Source organism: Cinclus cinclus, chromosome 1, assembly GCF_963662255.1.
Source record: "Cinclus cinclus chromosome 1, bCinCin1.1, whole genome shotgun sequence".
In the NCBI taxonomy this organism is placed as follows: domain Eukaryota; kingdom Metazoa; phylum Chordata; class Aves; order Passeriformes; family Cinclidae; genus Cinclus; species Cinclus cinclus.
The window spans coordinates 99,604,521-99,626,471 of record NC_085046.1 but is presented as its reverse complement, the minus strand read 5'-3'; the positions used below and the strand labels follow the sequence as shown (position 1 = coordinate 99,626,471).

General features: G+C 37.0%; 1 protein-coding gene across 1 annotated transcript in view; it reads right to left on the bottom strand.

Annotated features, from left to right (window-relative positions):
* SPIRE1 (spire type actin nucleation factor 1) overlaps positions 1–21,951 on the bottom strand; it is a 121,002-nt gene that overhangs the window by 84,308 nt on the left and 14,743 nt on the right. The window contains 1 exon segment of the mRNA XM_062500890.1: positions 18,971–18,998. Coding sequence (XP_062356874.1) covers positions 18,971–18,979 — 9 coding nt within the window. The 5' untranslated portion in view covers positions 18,980–18,998.

Genomic DNA, 21,951 nt, shown 5'->3' with positions numbered 1-21,951 from the left:
TCCTGTCTATCCCCTCCTATGGCTTTGAAGCTAAGCTGCTTATTTTAAAAGAGTTGAACCTATTCTATTTACTCTGAAAGCTTATTACACGAAGCGATTTTACACCATAACTGTTGGGGGAATAATTGCATTCAAAAACCAAACTCAGACAAAAAATAGGTTTATATTTTGCTGAAGACCATAAGATGTCCAACCTTCTGTCTAGTGCCTGGGTATTTCACGAAGTAGAGACCAAAGCTGTACTTCAGTAGTTTTATTTCTTTGGGAGAAGCTACTGTGGAGGACGGCTTCCACGGGGTACTAATGGCATTCGTCCCCTTCAGGTGGCCTCTTAGTCACTTAGCAGTGAGCTGCAGGCACCATGCTTCAGTCCTTCTCACCAAGACCATGAACTACAGCCAAAGGAGCAGTCAAGAGGAAGGGGCTGGGAGCCCCAACAGTACAAGGCATCGGACGTTAACCACCGCCATTTGTTAGCAGCTTGCTTTAAATTAAAACTAATTAATTTAAAGAAATGATGCAAGCTTTGCTTGACTACCAACTGCTAGTACCACCTATGAATTTCAAGCATTAGGTCAGTTGCACAGAGCTTGTGAAAATCAGCTTAAGCTTTTTTAATGCATCATTATAGCAAGTCTTCTTTACAGGCGTTTTAGTGTCATTACGCAAATTGTAAGTTCAACCATAGTTTGAACACAAAGAAGTTCTATTTATGAAATGTGACTTGCAAAGGTATTACATGAAATTAATTGAGAAAAAATAATAACCTGGAACACAGTAATTACATTTTAGAAATGAAACCCTTAGCCAATTCATAGGTCTCTAGAATTAGGGAGTCCATAGCCAATATATCTCATACACTGCTGTTCTTGGTGTTTCCTTTTGTGCTTGGGTTTTTAAAAGGAACAGTCATAAGGACTGTTAAAGTACAAACCTTTACAAATCTATTGCTCTTTCAAATTAATGTGATCATACAGGGAACAAAAGAGCATTTATTTCTAAACATTTCAGAGATGTAATTTTTCTTTTTAAAATCAGCTTTTAATAAGATCATGGATGAACATGAACTTTGACACCTCTCTGTAGATATATGAGGAGAAAGATATTTATTTCAGTCAATACAAGCATCACCAGCAAACTGAAATTATATTTGTGAAACCAGGATGACTTATTTGTTTTGCACATGCTTTTACTGCATACCTATTCAGGTCAAAGTATTCTAGGATTCCATTTCAACATCATTTCAAACACTTTTGCTGGCAATTGCTAGGAAAAAAAAGGCTGGGATTATTTGGTATATCCTTTTCCATTCAGAGCTGTTTTAAATATTTTAAATAATACAGAATTTTGAAAGATTAGAGTGCACAATAGTAGGTGAATGCAATTTTGGAGATACATATATATCTACATATATATATATATAAAATATCACTTGAACATTAATTTTACGAGTATACAGAACAGACAGTACCAAAGAGGATTTCTTGGAGGCTTTCAATGACACAGTTTGTTAGTAAACACACTGAGCAGCAGCACAGGAATTTTGCTCTGTGCCTGCAAGGGCAGAAAGGTCAAGAATACAAAGCTCCATTTTCACAAGCGGGAAGAAAGAAAGTTAAAGAAAGCATCACAAATGGATTTTCTCCCCCTCCTTGCTTTCAAAAAAATAAAGGATCAGAGAAAAGCTTGGTTAACTTTTAACCAACACCAAGGATTTTTTTTTGTTCATGTAAAGAAGAATTTTTGTTATTGTAAGTACCTCTACATTAAAAAACAGTAAATCCCAATAACATATTGAACATAATCAGTTTAAATAATTCAAAATGAAGGATAAACATAATACCAGAATAACTGCCAGTAAAATTACTTATAAAGATCTTCCATTTTTAAAAGCACACAGACCTTCCTGCAGAATACGTTCCTTTCAAACATTCTGCTTTCACAACAAGACATACTGTTTCCATGGGCAATAACTCAAACCTATTGATGTATCTCACATGCCTCCACTTCTCAGAGCCCATTTAAACAAAATCTTGACAAAGCAACCCAAGAAAGTCTACAGAAAAAAAATTACATGCCTGGTTACAACAGATGATCAGATAATATGGGACAGCCTATTATACTGCATGGTTCAAAAGCTTAAAACACCTCTTCATTCAGATTTCACTTTTAATCATTAAAATACCCTGTATCTGTATCATAATAAGGTTCTTATGTCTCTGTATGGCCACATTTCAAAGCAGTTTGTTCCTCAGACCAGGGTTTGACTGTGAATAGGCTGTTTCCTTTCTGCTCACCTTCACAAAGTTCTGAGGTGTTCCTTTCCAATGCTTCTCTCACATCCTCTGCCCTAATTACACCTTTAGTGTTATTTGACAATCCCTTAAAACACAATTTCTTGAAAAGTATGTTTTAAAAATCATAAATCCCCAAGAATTAAAAAGACAAGGAAAATAATCCCTGGATGAGACTGTCCCTAGTTCCTTTATTTTAGATGTTTAGGTACCACAGCACTTGCTGTTAGAGGACAGGCAGATAGGCATGGCCTTCTTCAAGGCTGGAAAAAGAGAAAATTTTGCTATGGGAGTAAAGCACAGGCTGCTGACACCTGCAAAGCAGTCATGGAGAAGAGAGAGCCAGGCTCTTCATTGCATTGCACAGTGTGGGAACAAAAGACCATGAAAATAAAGTGAAACAGGATAAGTTTGGATTAGATATAATGAAAACACCCCAAAAAACATCTGGAGGACAGTGAATCCCAGGAATTGACTATCCAGAAATGTTATAGAACCACTGTCCTGGGTTTTAAAAACCCAGCTAAACAAAAAGCCTTAGTGCTAACTTAGACTAACTTAGTCTGCACCGAAAGCTGAACAGAGGCCCCTTCCAACCTTATGGTTCTGTTAGGAAATTTTTAAGCAAACATTTCTCTTTAAATTTTCATGTTATAGTTACAAAGGAAGCAGCAGTTTGCCTAAAGCAATGATACTGATGGCACACAACCTCAACAGCAGCAAACACAGAAATGAGGATTTCCTTTTTCTAGAAATACAGTGATTCATCGTCACACATTTATGATTAATAAAAATAAAGCCAGTCACTTAAAACCCAAATCTTAGAGGTTTTATTTATATGACAGTGTTTATTAGGTTTTATCTTTTCTTAAGATAGAATCTTGCCATGGGCACAAGCTCATGCAGGTGCATGCAACATTATTATCTCTTTTATGGCACAGGTGCTATGGTTATGTGTTATTTTAATGAAAATATAAAAGTCATTACATATTTATGTATGGATATTTTGGAATAAAGCTGTTAATGGGATTGGTGTTTGGTCTGGCTAAAGAGAATAAAGAATTCTCCTGGAAAGCTGATTTAAAATTTACACATGACAATTCATAATTTATAAACTGATAATTCATACTGATAAACTGATAATTCAGTCTTAAAAGTACAGTTTCTATCAAGCAGTGTGAAAATAATTACCTATAAAAAGTCTCCCTCCTCTTTTTAAATTAAAAATATAAACAGCTAATCCCTGTATATTTTTCTACTAGTATTTTAAGTGTTCAGATGCTAGCAATGTACTATGCAAAATCTCCAAACACTGTGTTAAATTATAATTTGGTCTTTGGAAAGACCAAACATACGAAAGAACTGAAAGTGACTAAAAATCTGTAAGATCCAGAACCCACTCCTGACACAGTAACTCTTTTTGTCCAATCTGATTCAGCTGACTGCTGGGCATTACCAAACATAAATGCATCCATCTTGATCCCAAAGGGAGAAGACCAACTTGAAAACATTCAACTTCAATGGAAGATGGGGTGGTACCATATCATATCTGAAGGACAGCAACTAGAAATAAACTAGATATAATGAGAAACAAAGCTAGGAAGACTCTGATATATTCAGAATTCCTGAATTAGGTAGATACTTTAACAAAAATATTAGCATTGACTAATTTGACAAGGTTTGCCTCATCTGAACAATTAGAAGACTTTAACTGACTCACAGAAGTGCTGCTGTTTGACAGAGCTGACTCTCTGAAATACATAAATTAATACTGTAAAATCCAGGTCACCCCCTCTTCTCAGTAATTATGGAATGCATTAGATGTTTCTACCAGAACAGCCAGACTGTACTAGCATCACAAAAACATCATTTGTTAAAAGCAGAAATGATGCCAGTATATTCTGACTTTGCCAGATGAAGATTGAGTTTCTGGACATGACCCAGAAGTGGTTAATAAAAAATACCTTGATTTCTGCACCCCCAAGAATATGAGTTTTCATCACAAACATATTATTTTGCTGGTTTTTATGTCAATTTTTGTAGCATAAAACAGCAAACTCTTCTCTCTTTTTTCCACCTAAAATATTATGTCTACTTATGATAATATAGTATATTTTAGTTGCATCAGATGACTGTATGTTCTAGGTGTTCCTTGGGACTTCAACAAAACTTGCATTGAAAACTTTTTAGTGTAAATCTGAAGACAAACTCTTAAAATACACTGATAGTGGTTTAAGACAAATGATGAGAAAAATAGCACAGGTAGAAAACTACCTGGTCATATTTCTACTAAAACCTGTTCTGTCATGAGACATGTTTGCAATTGCACTTAAAATATTAGCTACCAGTTTTTATGATTTCATCAAAAGACTCATGCAATTTAGTCTGTTCCTTACAATTACAATTCCTGAGTTGTGCAACGAATTTCAGGGATTCTTGCTTGTTCATTTTTAAGCGGGGATTTTTTAGCCTTTAAATTTCAAAAAATAAAAACTAAAAACCAAACCCCAGGAATTCTTAAAGACTTGGGGCTTTAGGGAAGAAATCAAAGAATTCAAACTCAAGGATTTCCGAGGGGGAAAAAAAAAAAGAGTTTTCTAAAGCCTGACCCAATTTCAAATGCTTTGCTTTTATACTACTTGCTTTGCTTCATTTCAGATTTATTATTCCCCTAGTAATCATTATGTAACTTCTACTTTAACTACTGCAGATTTTCTAGGGAGGCTTAGGATACACAGGTTCTGTATACATTTTACACCAGTATTATAAGTGGTACGGAGGAAAATAAAAAGTAGTAGAAAGCCAAACTCACACTGTCTCACTATCAACATTCTCATTCCTCGAAACATTAAGCTGGTTTTAAAGAGCCATCAAATCCTACCCCAAATGAACAGATTTAGTAACCATTAACATTATAATACTTTCCCAGTAATTAACTAAGCAAGACCGAAACATTCGGTATTACGAAAACCAGGCTTGCTGCACCCTGTGCTCCAATCATCTAATCACATGCAGTAAATTCACAAACTTTCAAACTATTTACCTAATATAGCATGCAAAATAAAAGCAGAAATACAAAGAGAAATACGCTATTCTTCCAAAACCATTAATCATTCCAGGTTTTATATTAAACATCTCCTAAAGTTAATCTTAGCTAGTTTTTCACTTCATCATTCCCTCAGACAGAGACCCGGTAGCTCTTTATTGCATCCAAAGGATTTCAAGAACTAGAAAATATTCTCAACAGGATAGAATATTTACAGCTGAGGTGGTTGATCTAGTGGATTACATTTACCCAAAGGAATGAAAGGCACCACCTAGAAAGCAAAAGATAAGGATTCACATTCCTCATGTGAGTGTTTACTGTTCTTTTTTTTTCAACTATTAATCTTCTTCCTTGGTAGGAAGAGCAAGAACAAAGAGGAGCAGCACAGGAATAAACAAGCATGTTGACAGAAATAAACAAGCAAATCAACTATTTTTCTAAGAAGAAACCACCTAGTGAGTGAAAGGTGATGGCAAAAATTACATGGACTTTTTTTCTGCCTCTATGTAGAAGGGAGAATTACACAAGAATTTTAAAACTCCCTTCTCTCTAAATGTTTGTGATTCTATCCTTAATAGAGCTTCAGACAGTTATAATGACCAAAGTCTCCACATTGAGTATGCAAGATGTCATGAGACCTAAGAAATATAATGTTTCTGTTGTTCTGATGAGACAGCAATATTCTAAAAAATATTTCTGCCATTCCTCCTAAAAGGCAGACAAAATTTATTTATAGCAGGCTGTAATTCTCTTAAAAGTTTATTTATCTTGCAGAACTTCATGTAAGACCAGTAGTGTGGTGCACATTCTTTGTGCACATTCTGCTGCTAGCAGAAGAAAAAGAACTTCATGCTTGGTGTGACAATTTTTGATTTATAAGATATGCCATTAGTTTTGGGCATGCCTGTCAGCTCACACAGGCTGAAACAATGAGCCAGGTATTCCCTGTGGTTACAAGCACTAAGTTTTGTGTTTTCTGCTTGGAAACTGTGGCAGTCATACTCTTTCAGCAAGACAGACTCAGAACTCCAGCTCAAATACTGAAACACACTGCAAGACAGTCACTGAACCAAGAGTTAATGAGGTTCCAGACTGAGATACCAAGCATTTATACAACTAAGGTGGTCCTTGTATATTAGATATTACTATAAACACACACACACACACACACACACACACACACACATCTAGATTCTAATTTTCGAAAAATATGTATATTTCAGGCTTTTCTAAGTACCTCCTTTCTGGAAAAACTGCGTGCTCAAATCCAAAGCATTTCAATCTTTGCTTCACTGCCTTGAAGGTAGCCCAAATACATCAGTCAGCTCAAGATGGAAGAATCTCAACTATGACTCACTTATTGGGGAACTTCTGTCCACTCTCCATCAATTAGGAAATTATTCAGTTATACTGAAGAGAGGTACTCCTAGTAAAATAGCTACTGAAAAATATCTGTATGTCAATTCATACCCTATCCAATCTCCCTGGTTCACATCTTCAGTCAGTGTGCAATCTGTAGGTATTTCAGTCCAAAAAAAATTTTTATGTAATAAATGGATATATTAGGTTCCTGTTTTTAATGAAACTTCTATATTTGGAATGTAGCAGCACCTAGTCAGAGGAGCCAGAGAAAGATGGTAAGAGGATACTCACTTTGGAGGATTACTTAGATATAACCAGTTGACTAAGTAACAGATTCTTCATTTTCCATATTCATTTAATAAGATTCTTTTATTCACAGAGCAACCACAGCTCAGATAGACACTGCCATTTCCTTTACTGGGCTTTTCTGAAATACTGACTTAGTAATTTAGAAAAGGAAGACTTCTGATGTGTTCTGTTCCCTTACCGCTTTAACAACAGTATCATAAGCAAAGCTATCTGACAAATATTCCTAAGGGAAGAGCTCCATAGATACATGAAGTATGTGTTCATTCCTCTTTGGGAAGCAATGAAAATGGGCAAAGGACTACTTTGTATGTTCTGCAGAGTCCAAAGTCAATTCTGGTATTGAAGTACACCTAGTTTTGACTAATACATAAACAGTATGGAAATTACAAAACTGAGGTTTCTTGAAAACTGCTCCCAGTTTAGATGTTGCAAGAGGAGAAAGGACATAGTATTGACTTTGTTGTCCATCTTTGGAAAGGTAAGGCTTTTACCGTTCCTCTTTAAAGCAAGTGAAGCTCCCTCTTTGCATGTAATACCTTCTCTTTGAGAGAGAAGGGACACAAAATGTACTAGCTTGCTTTAAAACTGCGTTTACAGTACTGTGTGGTAGTAACACTGCTAACGAAAGCAAGTGGAGGGCACTTGGAGTATCAGAGGAGATTTAGCATTTATCGTAATTTTTTTGTTGACCTGAAAGTTTAAGACTGCTCATTTCTGACTCGTAAGAAGACTTACTTAAAATAAGCCATAATTTCTCTCCTCAGAAGTTACAGGGAAAATATTTCTTTCTAAATATAATTTGCTATGAAACAATTGAGATGTTTGGCTTTCTACAATGGAATTTCTCTCAAATCACAAAAAATAGTCTTTGACCTTCAAGAAAACAGGCACAATGATCCCAGTTGCAATCAAAATTTATACTTTGACTAGCTCACAATGGCCACATACATCACACATCAATTGAATGGTTGGTGGCTCTTCTACAGATATTGGCACTGTCACCATGATATCTTCACTGGCCTGGGAGGGGAAGCAGATGTAAAATACTGAAACAAACCTGGAATTAATTTCTCAGACACTGGGGCATGCTGATTCCTGCCAGAAGTTAAGGTATGGTAACCACTTGGACAAACACAGGACAACTCCTCAGTATTTACTTTGATACCCCACTATGGTACTCTCAAAAAAGATGAGGCAGTAGAGGTATGCATTTTCCAGATCATTCACAACATTACCTAAAAAACTTCTGTATTCTGTGTAAACCTGTACTCAACATGCATGTGTTGGCAACCACTGCTAGAGGGAGAGAAAAGAAGTGCATGAATACCCACCTTCAAAGTTCAGCATTTGAGTGTGTCTGTATTTTCTGTACTGGTTTTTCATGCTGTGATCAGGGAAAGGAAACACGCTTCCCTGTTCCTGAATGAGTAAAAGCACTCGTGTGAGGAAGCACTTAAGGGCAGCCACCTCTGCAGGAGGAGGCGAGTCAGGAGCAGAGGTTGACCACAACAGAGGCAGGGGCAGTGCCCTCACTGACCAGGGACGCAGGCACAGATACTCAAACAGGAAAAGCAGAGCAGGTCTGGTGAGAGATATCAGGGTCAGCCACAGTCCGTGATGCCCAGAGTCATCCAACAGTAACAAGGCAGCTCTGAGGCTTGGCCAAGCCCGTGGGGCAGGTCCAACGAGGGATGTGGCTGGGCACAGGACAAGCTGCAGCACAGTTCAAGAGACTAAATGCAGAGGCTCAGCTTAAATGTTCCTCTTGAGAAAGGAGGTGGAATGCCTACAACAAGGCTTCTTCACAGCTCTGACATGGCTGTTTCCACACTCTGGTGAACCAAGGCTACTGCAGCACAGCAGAACTGGCTTTGGCCATGGGAAACACATGCCTGTACCAGAGGTGTGTGCAGAGGATCCTGGCATGGGGCACTGTGCTTTGGTACCAGGAAATACTGAAACACCAGGCGAGAAGTGTGAATTATTCTATTAAACATATGTGGCAACTATCAGAAAAGAAAATATTACTGAAAAATCAGATGGCTGAAGTCAAGAAAAAGAACAATCCAGTGCTCAGACATGACCTAGGATATCTAAGACATAACTGAAATATATATGAACTTGGAAAGTTCATTTGTGAGAAAGCTGCATCAGATTCTTAATTCATCTTGAGTTTTTCTGACCTATGAGACAAAATAAGTCATGTTCTTCAGGAAAAAAAAAAAACATCATCCTGCAGAATAAAGATTTGGCAATTTGCTCACTACACTAGTTTCATAACTGTTCATGAGACTACTCACAAGCCCACATTGTTCATTTTTGTTCTGTTCGTTTTTTAATTAAATGAAGTCTATTGTATTTGGGAATATCCTGGAAAATGTTTGTAATCAAGTCATTGATGTGTTTGTGGGAGCGAACAATGGCCTTTTTAATCCAATATCGTTTATGAAACTAACACCAACTAGGTCCATCAACAGTAACAAATAAACAAGAACTTCCTGTAAAAGAAATTACACCAAGTACTGCAGAAAATACTGAACATGCATGTGATTTTCACATCCACAAGCCAGTCTTGGGTATCAGGTGGCCATGACTCCTGCACTGGCAGACTCATTTTGGGTGGCACAATGCAATGCTCCCCAGTGCACACAGAAGGGCTGTAGCAGAAGGATCCTCCTCCTATTTGTCCTCTGTAATAAGGACCTCTGGCTCTCTTTGGACAAACTAACCAACATGCCAACATGAAGGTTTGGCTCATTCCTCCTAGCCATCTGACCATCCTACACGCCCAGTGACACTCTGTGAGTCAGCTGGCAGTCTGTGAGGCCAGGGCAACAATTCCACCTCCTCCCTGAAACCTGCCTGTGCCGTCTCTGACACCTCATCTCCCTATGCGAGATCAGCGTGGGTGTTCCAAGCTATTAAAATATTTCAGGACTCCCATGTGTTAGATTCTCTCTCTCTCTTTCTCTCTCCTCTCTGTACCTGGAAAACAACCAAACTTTCTTTCCATCAAATACTTGATGAGGCTAATGCACAGTTAAAATAACACCGACTCAGAGCATTTAAGGAGCAATAAAAAGTATTGATTTATACATGGGGATTTAGTCTTTTTTACATAAATTATTATGACAACATGAGCAAACAAACCACCAAAGTGTTCCAAACAGCGTATGTTTAGGTTTAACAAAATGAGCAGATAAGAAAACATTACTAATATCTGGAAAACAGTTGCTTATCTTGAAGCATTCTTATTTAAAACTGAATTATCTGTATAGGCATATATATCAGCAAAAGGTCTATAGCATGTTACTTGTTGTTAGGCAGCTGCATTTCTATAAGAAACATTAAACAATCTCAGGTATATAAAATCTATATAAATAATCTCTGTCCAAGATCTATCTAAATTTGAGACATGCATGGAAGATAAAAAAGGATGTATACAACAAAAGTAGAAAGATCCAGGATATACAAAAAACTTAGTTTATGCAAAAACTATCCAGGCTCATATGTTTGGAAAACATTTCATCACTGGCTTCACTACAGGTAAACAGTGATACAATCTAAATCATAAAATGAAATATATCCAGCTGTCTAATAACAATGACAGCCCAACAGTCTTTTCAAGATCATTTAATAACATTTGAAAATGCCTACATTATGGTAACACATGTTGGGTATTTTAAAAGTTACAATCCATAGGACTTATTAAGTAACAACCAACTTTATGTAAGTAACATTAGGTTCAGTGAACTGAAGTCTCTTCTAAAACTTGTGATCAGTCACAAGGCTCTGTGACTCTTGAAATCATCACTTCACTTAAAGGGGAATTGTTTCATCCCACCCCAGACATTTACATATTCAAAATGAGCACATATCTGCTTACCATATCTACTCAACAAAAAACTACCAAGCCCCACTTCATTTTTCCCTTGTGCAACCCACAGTAATTCCTGATGTTCTCTTACATGCTTGCAAAGCAAGCAATACCATACTGCTCCTCACAGGAAACACAGATGTGTCGTCTCTGCTTTCTTTTGTGTGCTATTTCACCAAGACAAAAAATAAATATATAAAAAGACTCCTATGTGGTTTTGCTTAAAATAAAATAATAAAATATGAGCTTTGTATCCAGAAAATAATATTAATGCAAAGTTTCAATAAGATAACTGAATGTCTCTAGCTTCAAGAGTACTCCAAGATGGAGCTCATGCCTTTGTCTTTCATGTTGTGCTGGCACATCAATACTCTGCTCTGAGCACTAACCTCCATGCCCTCAGTATTTCTCAACAAGCAATTCAAAACTAGTGGAGGTAGATTAAAGACAAGACAGAAAGAATGTACTCATACCCACGAATTACATTTTCAAGTAACTACAGCTACATTAAGAAGTTATTTTTCTATGTTTGGGTGGGTGGCTGTCTGCATATTTATTCTTCACAAGGAATGTGGTGAAAGCGGAGCAGATTTCCTGAAGAGGTTGTGGGATGTCCAACCCTGGATGCAGCTAGGCAAGGTCCTTATCAACCACATTTAACTTGAAGTTAGTATTGCCTTCAGCATGTTGGTCATCCACTCCAGATGACCAGAGGCCACTTTAAAAGTCCCTTCTAAATATATCATTCTGTGATTCCTTAACATTGTAGCTTTGGCTGATTTCAAGCGCTGTCTCACAAATAAATACACAGGCATTAAAATGCAGAGGCCTTCATGCATGCAAGGACCCAGAGCCCTGCAGAGCCACTGGCAAACAGCACTGCTGCCAGAGTGATCAGTAATGTCACACAGTTAATGAAGCTGCAGAGCTCCTGGTGCCCATGCTGAAGAAGTCAGTGCTGGAAACCTTACCAACATTAACTCTAATGCAGTTAAGGCTCATGAAATAAACGGCAATCAGCAATGCCAACACGACCACAGCTAATAGAATCTGTCTTGGCACAACACATTAGCCATGTCAAAAGGATTTGAGTAGGGATGGGCACCCCCCACAGTTACTCACTCCGCAGTGGAGACAAAACATCTCAAACATAATATGAAGGGCTCAGATCCATGAATGTTAAAAAACAAATTTTCACATTCAGAGCAAGCTATAAAGCCCATAAAGATGTGTGTCCACAAGAAAAACACAAATTGTCTGTACAGGAACAGTTGTCATTGGATCTTCAATGTCTTCTCATAAATAACATTGTGATTAACAGGAATACCAAACTTCATTGAAAGAAACACTAGTGAATATTGCCAAAGGTACAAACTCAGTAAGATGTTACATCGTTCAATCTCATGATATAAGAATCAGATTGTTTAGCATCTTATGACCCAGAAGTATTCTCTGCAGGCTGGAAAAGGACAATGCCTGTTTTTCTTGATCCTAGAAATTCTGCAAGACATTCTTAAGTCTGCCGCTGTAATGGAAGAAGCTGTGGAAATCAGAGACTTTGTGACGTAGTTACAGCACTAAAATGGACTGTGTGGCAGCATGAGCTATTCCTCCACTTCAGTGTCAAGAGGACGCAGCGCCCACAAGAGTCCTGGAGGTCAGAGGCCAAGAACAAGTGACAGGCCCAAGGTGTTAAGGGAGATACAGCGCCTGTAGGAGTCAACTGTACATTCAGAATCCCGACTCTCTGCAACTGTAGGCGTTGTCAGAAGGCACGATGGCAGCACCTGTGAGGCTTAGGGCAAACAGAATTTAGCAGGATTTCTGGCTGAGGACAACTGCTGTATGCATTAATATCTGATTCTTTTGCTCAGACTTTTTTTTAGGTCAGGATACCCTCATGAGTTCTGCAGATGAAATCCAGCACCATGATGCTCAGGACTCCTGCCATCTGCAGCCCCTGGGGCCACAGCAAAACTGGGTCAAGACAGGGACAGCAATGAAATTAGCCTAGAACACAAACAGGACCAACATGGTTTAAATAGCCACTCATCACCTTTACAAGGAAGGATTCTGCAGATGTGGGGTTTGCTTCCTCTGTTTGTGTGATTTGAATCCACTGACAGCTCTACACTCGGTTACTGGAACTCTCTGGAGCAGCAGAGATACTCCACATGCAGGTGGACAACAAGAAGAAGGCTTTGAGGAGTGTGTTCTCCAGAGGCAGACTGCAGCAATTTAAAAGGAATTTTAAAGAAAGCAAAACCAAAAGGGACAGACTAGGATCCTTATTCATGGAGGAGCTAAAGAGACCTGGCACTAAGAGGTGACAAGCAAAGTAATTAGAAAATAATTATTTTAAGGGAGAAAGGGATCTAAAAGAGTAGAAGCGAGTCAAGATAATTTCAACAGAATGAATCATAAAAAAGTAATATATAGTTCCTGTTGTACTGGGTAACTGAGAGGGATGGGCATGCTCTTAAATGACGTTTGCAAGATCATAACTAGATCTTCGCTCCTGCAGTCATTTAGCAGGGGAAAACAACAGCAGCCAACACTTTCCTACCTTCTATTCAGAAAGGTTTTTGAAAACTTGTTTTCACAGACACTTTACAAAATCTGTAATAGGCCGTGTCAAACAAAAACCCCAGTGTCACACAAATTCAATCAGTGAACAACAACACAACAAACATACAAATGCAATTGTCTAATCCATAATGTTCAAGTTTCCATGCCAAGAAATGCAAGACACTGTATATGTGTATCTGCTGCAGTGCCCACTGTCTGCTAAAATCTAGATATTCACACAGACATAAGATTGAAGAACCAAGATCTCCATACATATACAAGCCATCTTTTTTAAAAAAAAAAGAAAAAGACAAGCTACTGATAGGAAAGCGCACAGAATCTTATTAGTCTGACACTTTGGGTTTCCATGTGACATTTCAAATGATAGAACAACACAAAAATGCTGGTTTACACTATAAATTCACAGTGAGGTTCAGGCTAGATTTAATGATTATATCTTTGTTCATGGTACAAGTGCAAGAAAAAAAATTATGCCAGCCCTCTGAAGCATATTGTGTGAAACTAAATTCTATTTTTAGGACCCCAAGCTTGCTCATGTCTAACAGAAGTTTTTGTTCAAGTTCTTTGTCCTACCACTCATTATTATAGTAATACCACACTGCAAAGCTAAATATTATTTGATCCACATTTAAATTATAACAGACCTCATTTGTTTCACTGCCTTTCCAAACATTGCAGTAAAGAAGTTTCCTTATTTTGTATTATTTCTTGATGCTTCTATCCTTTATTACTGGCATGTTTTCCCTTTATTCAAATCTAAATATGACTCCTACTTCAAATTCCACATGTTTGCTTTTTTCCTTTTATGAAACTGTTCATTTTTATCTTTTCCAAACATTCTATATGTTTTGAAATGCTTTTTCTGACTGAAATGTATACAAGAAATTTAGGGGTAAGCTTGTCTTCTGTGTAGGAACAAAGCTTAGTCTATCTATTTCCAGAAAGTGAACAATAGAAAGTAAAGTCTGATTTTGTACTAGGATGGCAACATCTACATGCATAAACCTCAAAGATAATAAATTTATTTTTAAAGAGAATGGGCTACTACTTCTACAGAATTTTAAAGTATTTAAGAAGTTGACACAGAAAATAAAGAATAGCCTAGCCTGAAAGAAAATTCCTAGTTATCTTGAAGAAATGTCTCTCAAGGCAATTAGTTTTCTTGGCACTAAAGTAATGGGCTTGTTATTTTGGGTAGTTTTTTAAATCTGAAGAAAGACCTTGGGGTTTGTGATTAAGGCTTAAACAATCTAGATTCTATGCTGGCTCCTCCATGTATTCCAAATGTCACACCAGGCAATCTGCCCGATGTCTTCAAACTTAAAATTTTTTTTCTCTAAAATGAGAACATTTATTTCCTCCCACCAAAATATTCATCTTGTCTGCTTTAGTGTCCATATAATTAAGTCACTGGGGCAACTCAGAGAACCACAAGTTCATCACACACTTGTTTACTCCTGGTCTGGGTTTTAAACTGTGAAGTCTGCTACTACATTTGCATGTGTAACTAGCATAACAAGACACATCTGAAGGATCTGAGAGCTGCAGGCAGGCAACACTCCTGAAAGCTGGGAGTCCAGGGATAAGAGATCTTAACTTTTAAACAAACATTTTCCTTCTGCAAGAGAACGAAGTATTTTAAATTGAAAAATAATTTTGCTATAATGCCTCTAAATAAGTGGCAAAACTCTCCCCATCACAATAGGATGGGTTTTTTTCCCTTTGTCTCATGTAACAACCCTTACCTATGTTTTGCAGATTAACTTTTTATTTCTCATCCAGCAATTAGTCCAAAACATGAAAAACAGATAGCATACCAACTCATCTTCCCAGTTCCAATGCTTTAAATGTTACAGGCATAACTGTGCAGCTGATTCTCCATAAGCACACAGTGTTACTGTTCAAATGCCCTTCATGCTGTGCACTGGAAGCACCAGACTCTGCATAAAGAAAGCCAGGATCAGGTTCAGCACTAGCTCTCTCTACCAGAATCTGAATGACAGCTGACAAAATTTTGAAGCTGGCAGAATTTTGAAGAAAAATTCAGTATAACAAAAAATTTGTTTATTAAATAAAATCACAGAAGTCCTTGAGTACATTCAGTTGGACGATTAAAGCTAAAACTATTATGATAAAGTAATGCTGGATGTCATCATTCTGGCCAACAAAGTTCATTAAGGACATTACTTCTGTCATTGTACAGACAAACAAAAAAAGAAAGAAGAAAAGGGAAAAGAACTAGTTTTCTACATGCCTTACTAGTTGTAGATTTAAAGCAAACTCCAACAGCAAGCAATACAAAAATTATAAAGAAGAACAGCTCTTTGGAAAATTACAAGGCAAAAAGGTGGCCAAGGACCAGAGACCACAATTACTTGACTATTTTCATGCACTTTCAACTGTATTTATTTTCTCCATTCGCAGTGGCACGAAACATTTCAGGAAGACTTAGGAATTACATGGAGCTTTCACTCTGAGAATATAAGTGAAATACTCAAATATTCAAGGACAAGCAACGTGCTCAGAAAAAGTGTAATCTGACATGCTAAAAAGTATATGCCAAAGTAAGTATTGATTCAGTCAGCAAATAGCAAAGGAGTTTGAAATATGTAGTCGAAGGATATATGCTTGTTTTTCTCATCTATGTTCCCTGAAACATTAGTAAGAGTTCCCTTCAAAGCAAACAATGCACGTCACATCTTCCTAAACAGACCAGATGGAGCAACTTGTTTACTATGCAGTGAGTGTTTGCTTCAGATATACAACAGTAGAAAGAAGATAGCCTGAATGTGTAGGTCACAGGTGAAGCAAAAAGCAACATATGGCAATCCCAAAACCACAGCGCAGCCAGAGAAGAGTCTTTCAAAAAACTCTGAAGAAATAATTCCCATCATTGCCAAGAAAAGAGTAGGTGGCAGGCAGTTTTCATTAGCCAAGACAACCCAATACAAAAAACACAGAACCTGAATTACCATCTTGGCAACAGAGGAGAGAGGGCTGCTTTTAGCAGACAGCAATTAAGGATTTGGCAAGCATCTGGAGGAAAGGAAAGGGTGCAAGTTGAAGATAACGCCAGTATCATAGGTCCAGATAACAGAGGAAGATAAAAGACACAATTAGAAATACACAGCAGAAAAATAATGAATTCAGATAGCAGTACATCATCCACTAGGACCAGCAGAAGAACAAGCAGAAGAGCAGAAGTCTGTGAAAGAACACATTTGGAGCAGAAAGTCATCTTAGCAACACTGACAATCAACAAATATTGTGTAGAGGCAGTAACACACACCTGCAAAAGCAGATGATTAACTTTTTGGTTAAGGAGAAAGAGAAATAAAGGAAGTTAATGAATGAACTATAAAGGATTTTGGAAGAAAGCGGGAGAGGGACGCTTGGAAGTAAAGGTAAAATGCAGGTGAGAAGCAGTGACAGAAGACTTGGACAAGGGTGTTCCAGACTTAGGGACTACCAAGTGGAAGAGAAAAACTTGTCAATTTAGCAGAGTATCCCTACTTTCTTAAATGAAGCAGGAGTTAATCTACTAAGTGAACAGCTTGCCTTGTCCTAGTTAATTATTTAACCTTCACTTCTTGCTGAGGGTGAAGTACTAAAAGCATTACAGGTGCTTCATAATTAGCACTGGTTAATAGAAGAAAGGGAAGTGATGAAATACACATTTAGAATTTGGACTAATTTCATCTGTGTGTTTCATTTATCCTCTGCAATTCCTTTCAGTAAATAAAAGCATTGGGCTTCACCTGCTACAGCACACAGCAACACTAAAGGCTAATCCAACAGTTCAGCTTGGAACATCATTCTTTCCTTCATGCTATTAAGAAGAAATCTTGGAGCTTCCTTTGTCTTCCCATGATTGACATTACAGACATGTAACTGGCAGACAAAATCAAACAGCTTAAGATGAAAATGTTCACACTGGTAGGTCATGGGGAGCACAGAAACTTACCAGTTGCTATAAAGTTCACTCTGGAACAAAAGCTCAAATAAATTGCACTGTGTCGAGTCAAACAAAAGAAAGTACAAAACTAACAAAACCCCCTTTTGCCTCAGTGAGCCCCAAGACCAACTCAGGATCCTCTCTGCCAAAGAAAGCACACAGTGCTGCACACTCTCAAGACTCAGCTGCAAACCTTGCTTTGTTTAATGCCTCAACTTCTCAGGTCAAGTGATTTAGATAAAAAGCTACATGTTAAATGTTCCTGTGCAGAAAATCATTTAGTCACAGAAGTGCAAGGAAGAAAATATAGTTATTTGGGTATGTATTAACTAAAACGTAGAAACTAATAAAAAAGCCCCCATGTTATTTTCAACAGATTGTTTTCTGCTGATCTTGCTGTGCATAAGCAAGAATAAGCCTTATGATATTTGAATGCTCAAAGACATTGTTACAGGGAATTTCTTTACCAACCACCATGACCTGCCCTATTACTGACCTACTGAAAATGCATTATCTTACTAAAATTCCAGTTAAGCTTTACTCTTAGTATTTTCCCTGAGTAGCCTTTAGAAACCCTGTGAGAGACACCACATTTCTTCTCCCTTCTCTTGCAATAAATGAAGCTTCTTCATGTTCACAAGCAGAGAACAGCAGTTCTTGCTTCCAGCAGAGAGACAAAATAACAGAAGGCACTAAGAGAGATTGAGGACCAAACAAAGATTAAGAGCACTGTCTATTTGTTCATTTAAAATTCCGTATGTTCATCTGCATTAAGTCAGCTAAAGCTGCATTTTAAAAAAAGCCTTTCAAAATGATTTTATTTTCCCAAGTATAAATTTCTAGGGGTCTGATACATGTGAAGTATAAAGTGACTAACAAGAATTTAAATGTTAAAACATTATCTACTTCATATAATAATTCTTTAGATGAACTAGATCAATATTCCTAAGTGCATTCAAAGAAAGAATGTTAGAATGACTCAATGTTAGTTAGTACTTGAAAGAAGAGCACAGGTGTATTAAGCAAAGTAGGCAGCAACACTTTGCATTCACCTTATTCATATAAAACTATTTTTCTCACCTTAAATCTCTTCGCATTTTGAAAACAAACTTACTGATCCTGTGTTTCAATCCTTATCTCATGTTCTTAATGGCTACATTTAAAACAACATTTGCTTTTAAATTGGGAAACTGGTGCCTGGTAACTGAATTGCTGAAGTGAAATCAAGTGTTTAGTTCACTTGAGTTCCTGCCTTCTTTGACTACTGACCAAATTCAAAACTGATTAACAAGCAATTAGGCAATGTTAAAATTAACCACAGCCAGTAATGCATGTTATTGTTGAAATAATGTTGCTTAGATTTTCAAGGAACTTTATCTTAGAGAGCCTCCAAACGCAGTCACACAGAAATGTAAAAAAACTAGACATCAATTAGAAACACACAGACACAAAAGGTCTGTTTGAACAACTTTCTCGCTTAAGATGGTTTAATAATCCAGTAAAACCATAACATTTTACAAAAACAAAAAAAATCCAACATTCTTCATGAAACACTGTGAATATCCACTTCAGTCAAAGGAAGTTACTTATATCCAACAATACCAAAAGTATAATATGGAAGAAAAAATGCAGCACAAAATTAATGCAATATTATATTAAGATACTTAACCAGCCCACTAAAGCTCTCCTTGTTCATCTGAAAAAAAACCAAAAATGCACTAAAGTCTCATGTCGCTTGGCTTTCCAAAAATCAAACACCAAACTGAACTTATTCAATACTCATAAATGCATCACGGCAAGTGTGGACTGAAGTGGTGCAGTGAAAGAAAAGCTGTAAACCACAGGAAAACTTCAGAGACTGAACTGCTTTGTATGCTTTCCATCTGTCATTTAATCTACATTTTATATCTTTTATTCTCATCACCTGTGTATCTGCACTTCTTATCTTGTGGATGTTGAACTTCTGAGTGAATAGAGACATTCAGGAATAGGGGTTGAGTTGGAGTTTGTCCCCTACAGATCCAAAAGCTAATGGAGTCAGGTTGAACTTATCACTGAAACTGAACTTCCTGAACTCCAGGGTGTATTTACCTCAGTTTCAGCACTGCCCTAGGCAAAATCCTTCAAGTAATAAGAAAGAACTCCCTCCATGCAACCACACTATTATCCACTTCTATTCATCCACAGAATGTGTACTCCTTATGTTATTGTGCTTTGACTGTTAACTTTTTGGAAATTAGCGAAGAGGTAGGAAAACAGAGGATCTCTAACAGAAAATTCATAAGTAGCAGAGTTCATAGAAAAAATATCATATAATCTCAGAAGGTACAAGAGATTTAGCAGGAAAAAAATGAGACAGAGCATTCTTATTTCATACTGATACTCTAAACTTGTCTTTTATTATACAGAACAACAAAGAATAACACAAAGGGCTGTTAAATTGTCGGCATGCAAACATCTAACAGTTAATTTTTTCTTGCAGCTTGAATAAGCAATCAAGTCAGTCCCTTGGACAGGCAAACACGTCCACTGGCACTGGTTTAGCAAAAAAAAAAAAGCACGTTGAAGCTAATTAATATGATAACTATCAATGAGTACATATGATTGCTGCCATAGGTATGCTAGCATGCTTCTGATTAGATGGGTATCTTCTCAAGCACAATTTAATAGAACTGATATAGAAACGGTTCTGCAAAAATTATCTTTTCTTCCAAAACTCTGAGTCCTCTTTCAAATTCATATAATCTATAGTTGCAGACTTTTCCATCTCATCCCGAAAAAAAGGGAATTCTGTAGCTAACAAGAGCAAAAAGAAAACAAACAAACAAAAACACTGAAAACAAACCTCCAAAACATCAAATAAACACCAACACAACTTAATGCTCTATGCTCTATTATTTGTGGGTTTTGCAGGCAAAATGTTCCCTGGAAGGGCCAAAGTTACTGTAAGACCTAGTTTTCCACCATCCATTATCTGAAATTGTCAGAATACTAAAGGCTGAAACTGCCTCTGGACTCTTCCCCAGTTGATTGAAAGGTGGTATCACTGGAATGGAGATTTCATCATAAATACTGTGTGACTCCAGGGTGTGTAGATTAATAAAGGCACATCACATACTGCAAAATTACAAAGCCTTTACAAGGAACAGCTGACTTCTCTTAGAGAACTCTGGACAGATGGCAGGATTTGACTATCACTAAATCAGCTTAGTCAAATGCATTATTAGTTCTTCCAATATTTGCTGTGTATTCCCAAAGAAATTGCTGAATGAAAAAGGCAATGTGTCAAGCTTATGGCAAGTAAACATCAGAAATCCATTTTTCTTCAAGATCAGTCTCCTCCTGATGTTCTAGAAACTTACACAAATGATAAAAAACAAACAAAAAAACCCCCAAAACCAACCAACCAACCAAACAAAGCTCCTCTTGAAAAAGCAGCTCATTACAGAACACTAAAGATCAAAACCTAAACTCTTCTTTTTTGTGCATTTGCTATTTAATTAAGTGTCTGTTAAGCTGCTTCCTTGTGACTATGGAGTATTTCAGGAAAATCAGGAGGTCAGACAGACTGCCACAGAACCCCCACATCAATGAACAAGCATAATGGGCTTTCAGGTATCTAAAATAACAGGTCCCTCACACGCTGGAGTGCAGCTTCTCTGAGAGATAATTCCATCAGCAAGGGATGAGTGCTTCACTTATCAGAACTGCCACATAATGCTCAAGCACAAATTAATGCTTGCAAGAAAAGATGCATGTTTCTGCTTTGGTTTCTAGAAAGCAATTCTGAGCTCTTGTTAATTTTCCTCTTAAATGCACAAGGAAGCTTTCATAGAATTACCAGATTTGTAACCAAGCATTCACAGATAAATTTATTTTTTCAGTACATAATGAAAACTTATTTTGATGGAAGTCACAAGCATTCATATTTTACTAAAAGAAATGATTCTCAAACATTTTTGCCTGTCCTCTGTGCAGTGACATTTCTTCTCCCTTGTCACCATAAGGTAAATGCCCAGGAAGGACGACAAAGTGATTATTATTGTGCATGACAAGGATTGTTTGCTGCAGCAATTGCTCTTTAATCAGAATGTTACTTTTGTTTACACTCAACAAGGATAAAAATATGAACCCTAGATATTCTCATATGCTAAATACTCACTTTACATTGCTTGAATTATGAGCAGGTAACACAATTTAATAAAGGTGTGGCATGGCTTTTAACACAAAATTATTACACCTCTTTTGAAATCCTAACATTTTGTGCTATTAAATACCTGTTCTCATTTTCATCTGCATGAGAGAGGTGGCTAATTTTATTTACATCAATACACTGAACTAACAGGTCTAGTCTCATTTGCATGACAGTAAACGCTGTATTCTTATAACATGTGTATTTATTCCCCTGAATTATTATCTAAAATACAGTCAATGCTTCAAGTTTCCAATGAAAAAGTTAAAAAAAATTGGCTCCATGGACAAGTACCGTGATTTTCAATGTATGTTAATATTTTTAATA